This window comes from Colobus angolensis, unplaced genomic scaffold, assembly GCF_000951035.1.
Source record: "Colobus angolensis palliatus isolate OR3802 unplaced genomic scaffold, Cang.pa_1.0 Scaffold178, whole genome shotgun sequence".
Lineage (NCBI taxonomy): Eukaryota > Metazoa > Chordata > Mammalia > Primates > Cercopithecidae > Colobus > Colobus angolensis.
The window spans coordinates 5,550,151-5,554,817 of NW_012114910.1; the positions used below are offsets into that span (position 1 = coordinate 5,550,151).

The 4,667-nt window shown below is 47.8% G+C and overlaps 1 protein-coding gene across 1 annotated transcript in view; it reads right to left on the bottom strand.

The window, feature by feature from the left end:
- Positions 1 to 4,160, bottom strand: part of MLKL (mixed lineage kinase domain-like) — a 7,771-nt gene extending 3,611 nt beyond the window's left edge. Inside the window, exons 1-4 of the mRNA XM_011938879.1 lie at positions 4,053 to 4,160; positions 1,058 to 1,209; positions 800 to 849; positions 414 to 554 (exon numbers count right to left, since the gene is read on the bottom strand). Of these exons, the coding sequence (XP_011794269.1) occupies positions 414 to 554; positions 800 to 849; positions 1,058 to 1,209; positions 4,053 to 4,160 (451 nt within the window). The remainder of the gene's footprint in view (positions 1 to 413; positions 555 to 799; positions 850 to 1,057; positions 1,210 to 4,052) is intronic.
- Between the last annotated feature and the right edge of the window lie 507 nt (positions 4,161 to 4,667).

Below are 4,667 nucleotides of genomic sequence, written 5' to 3' on the forward strand. Positions count from 1 at the left end.
GTTCAAGTGATTCTCCTGCCTCAGCCTCCTGAGTAGCTGGGATTACAGGCATGTACCACCATGGCCGGCTAATTTTAGTAGAGATGAGGTTGGCCATGTTGGCCAGGCTGGTCTCAAACTCCTGACCTCAGATGATCCGCCCACCTCAACCTCCCAAAGTGCTGAGATTACAGGCGTGATTAATTGCGCTCAGCCATCATCCTTGGCCTTTATTCACCAGATGACAGTAACGCACCCCATCCTAACACTCTGGCCTTATAACAAACAAAAATGCTTTCAGACATTGCTAAATGTTCCCTGGATAAAATCACCCCTCATGGTAAACTACTGCCTTGGAGCTGGTGAAAAGGAAATCTTTCACAAATGTGAAGTAAGCATGGGGCTCACGCTCTTTACACCAGAAAGAACCCTACCATCCACAGAGGGCCGCACAGAGGGATCATGGGCCCGGCACTCATCAATGATCTCCCGCAGCTCTGAAGGGCAGTCTTCACCCAGCGGCTCCTGCTGCTGCTTCACAACCACCAGCTCGTAGATCTCCTCAGAATTACAGTCTGGAAATGATAGCATGAGAGCCTCAAAAAACCACTCCGGTACTCGTACATCTCTCTGGATGCTGATGGCTGGCATCAGAACTAGGGACTCTGAGTATGGAAACAACAAGAGCTTCCAACAATTCCACAGACCAGCCCAGGCAGTTCCAACATTAAACAACAAATTGCCAGGGGCAGCACTGGTGGGGAGTTTCTGGTCTACTGGCAGGGGACCCAAGCCCAGCACTGGCTGAGCCAGCCTTCACCTTGAAACGGGATCCTTCCAGTGACGATTTCCCAGAGGACGATTCCAAAGCTAAAAGAAAACCAAGAAACTGAACAGCCATAACTAGTCTCCCCTTTCCCCTGTCCCTCTAGCTGCTGCCAGAAAACTCAGTGAATTTTTTGATTACTACCCAATTTAATTCAACAGAGTTGAGTTTAGGTGGTCCTTGGAGGAGTTTGATTTGGGTTTTCCTATCATGCACATCTGAGTTAGAATCTGTACCAGAACATGAATGTACCTGTATATTTCAGACTTTACGTCATATCGACGATGTATCTTTTCCAGTTTCTGAGGTAAGATATATGCTGTAGATTTGACTCTGTCTGTCTTTTCTCTCTTAGTTTTCAAACTGATGGAAGTCTGTGTTTTCGTCAACTCAAATACTGCAAGCTAGACAGAGAGGCAACTTAGAGACAGAAAGAAACAAGCAAGATCTTGGGTAGGTGAGTAAAGGGCAGGGATTGTTGCTACACACAATTGCCAGGGAATTGTCTTTTACCTTAGGGATTTATTTCCTGTAGTGACTTCTGTCTGTGCGGCTACTCTATTGGTTAACATTATGGGTTCAACTTAACATAGTGCAGTGACCAAGAGAAACACAAAGAGATTTCTTCTCTATAAAATGGGGTGATGACAGGGGGGATTACTTGAGATAATGGTTATAAAGCACCGGTAAGATCTGCTAAGTTGTAGTTGTTGCTAGTATGACTATGTTAAAATATAGGGGTTTCTCAGTTGAGGACTGAACTCCACTCAGTGAGAGTGGAGAGGTGTCATAGAGCCACTGCCTGGCTCACCTTTTCCCAGAGAAGCAGATGGAAAAATGGCATAGGGGCATTCCCTCTGTACTATCTGACCCTATGGGGGGTCAGCCTGATCCTTCGGCTTTGGTGTGACGAGTGTGAGTCATCTCCCCACCCCTGCATGATCACGTGGTGTTCTTAAAGAAACCACAGCACAATCAGTGAGAGCGTATGTTCTTGTCCCATGCACACCTGCCATTGACATCATTGGTGTACAGAAGGCTGCTAGCCCCAAACTCAGCCAGGTAGCATGTGGGCAATGTGAGAAAAGGGATAAGGCACTTAGATGGCTCATCCACCTTCATTCATTCATTCATTCATTCATTCACTTGCTCACACATTTCCTGAGCACCAACATTCTCTGACATCTAGCACCATATGGGATACCAGGGGTGAAAGGCGGAATAGCGCATCTTATAGTCAGGCTGGATGAAGAGCGTGACAGTAGTGGACACAGCATTTTGGGAGTATTTTATGTGACCATTGCAGAGGGGGAAAGACATCTGAAAGGCAAAAAAGGCCTGTCTGCTGTGAATTGAGGGCTGTCTCTGACACTTATAAGACTGGAAGAAAGAAAACCAGCCATGGATGACAAAGAAAACTGCTAAAATTCTTTTAGCATTTGGGAATTATGGACACCGAGTTCACAAAATCTTTTCCTCTTCTCTATGAAAATCTGACTTTCAGTGAACTTCTTAGCTATGTTCCCCTAGAAATCTGATAAAGGTAGACTGTCACCTATGGCCCTTAGTAATGTTGCTGATGATAAAAATAAAAATGACTGCTGATTGTTAGATAGCTTCTGGGCAGGATCAAGGGGGTAAGTGGACTACACAGTAAACAGCTGATGGGAATGCTTTGTAGCAATTTTTTCTTTTTTACTTTTTGAAACAGGGTCTCATTCTGTTGCCCAGTCTAGGGTGCAGTGGCGTAAACATAGCTCACTGCAGCCTTGACCTCCTGGGCTCTAGCCATCCTCCTCTTGCCTCACTCTCCTGAGTAGCTGGAATTACAGGTGTGCACCACCATGACTGGCTGATTTTTAAATTTTTTGAAGAGGGGGAGGTCTCACTGTGTAGCCCAGGCTGGTCTTGAACCCCTGAGCTCAAGTGATCCTCCTGCCTTCCCTTCCAAAGTGTGGGAATTACAGGCATAAGCCACCATGCCCGACCATGTAGCAGCTCGTTTCTTTTTTTTTTTTTTGGAGATGGAGTTTTGCTCTTGTTGCCCAGACTGGAGTGCAGTGGCACAGTCTAGGCTCACTGCAAACCTCGCTTCCTGGGTTCAAGCAATTCTCCTCCTCAGCCTCCTTAGGAGCTGGGATTACAGGCATTTGCCACCATGGCTGCTAATTTTTTGTATTTTTAGTAGAGATGGGGTTTCACTATGTTGGCCAGGCTGGTCTTGAACGCCTGACTTCAGGCGATCCACCTGCCTTAGCCCAAAGTGTTGGGATTACAGGTGTGAGCCACCACGCCCAGATGTGGCAGCTCTTAAAACAGCAACTGACATGTCCCTTGCAGAAACACTGGAAGGCATGCCTGCAGAGTTGTTATCAGAGATGCTGACTCCTGCAGGTCATGGGCTTCTAAGCCTGGATGACCCACACCCACCTAATGGGAGCAGCTTCATCCAGCACCTATGGCTTTGACAAAGAGAGTGTCTCCTGGATGACTGTGAGGACTCACCCTGGAGGGAAAGGTTTGGCGCTGCTGACACTGTGTTTTCTGCAGGACATCCTTCTAAGTAACTGAATGACAAGTGTGGCCTAGACCTGTCCTGTGAGTCTGAGTCCTTAGACCTAAGAAGATCTCCAATTGTGTGTTATAGGGACACAGAAGTGGTGTCCAGGCATCTAAGGGGAAATGACTTTTAGCCCATCCCTGCTAAATGGGCAGTGAGGGAAGGCAGTCATCAGAACAGGAGGCATAGATGGATGGAGTCTGTTGTGTGGTGGGCACACAGAAAGTTGAACTTAGTTCTGAACCTAAAAAACTAAAATTGAACTCAGTTCTAAAAATAAGGCAAGGCTGGACATGGTGGCTCATGCCTGTAATCCCAGCACTTTGGGAGGCTGAGGTGGGCGGATCACTTCAGGCCAGGAGTTCAAAACCAACCTGGCCAACACGGTGAAACCCTATCTCTACTAAAAATGCAAAAATTAGTCGGGAGTGGTGGTGCTTGACTGTAATCCCAGCTACCTGGGAGGCTGAGGCAGGAGAATCGCTTGGACCTGGGAAGCAGAGGTTGCAGTGGGGTGATCTCACTCACTGCACTCCAGCCTGGGTGACAGAAAGAGACTCGTCTCTAAATAAATAAATTCATAAATAAACTAAGGCAAAAATCAAGCCTTTCTGAGACATTTGTGCCCCTCTCCTAGCACCAGTCATGCAGGTTTGACCCAAAGCACCCCCTGGAGGGCACACTCACCTTCACTTGATAGCCTTGAGTTACCAGGAAGTTTGAGCTCCTGATTTTTCCGTGGAGTTCAGGTTCTTCTGAATGGTGTAGCCTGACACAGCCAAAGGCAGGGAGCATTAGTGATCTTTGCTCAAACTTTCTTGGGGGGACTGACAATCATGACTGGGCTAATGAGGCTGGACAGTACCATGGGTGCCTGTCCACAGAGAGACGCGAAAAACTGGGATGCAGAGGCAAGGTTTGAGAATCGCAAGCCGCAAGTATGGAGCAGAGATGAGATTCATAGCACAGGGGGCATGACAGCCCTTGTGAAGTGCATGTGATCTGGCATCAGGGGTGCCTTTAGGTAGAGAAGGACAAAGGTGCCTCTGTGTTGCTTTGCCTGGGAAGTGCTGGCCAGATAGATCCGAGTGCGCAGAGGCATGGCTGGGTGGCTGGACCTTGCTGGGATCCTTCAGGTCAAAACAGAATATGGAGCTGGGGTCCCGCTGACTTCCAGACAAGGGTTTTGGTTTCACAAAGCCCCTGCGTCCCAGGTTGGGTTGTGGTCATGGTGTCTGCCTGAGCTCAGATTCTCCCAGAAGCAGATCATGAGCCATGGTTTACGTACGAGGGATTGTATCA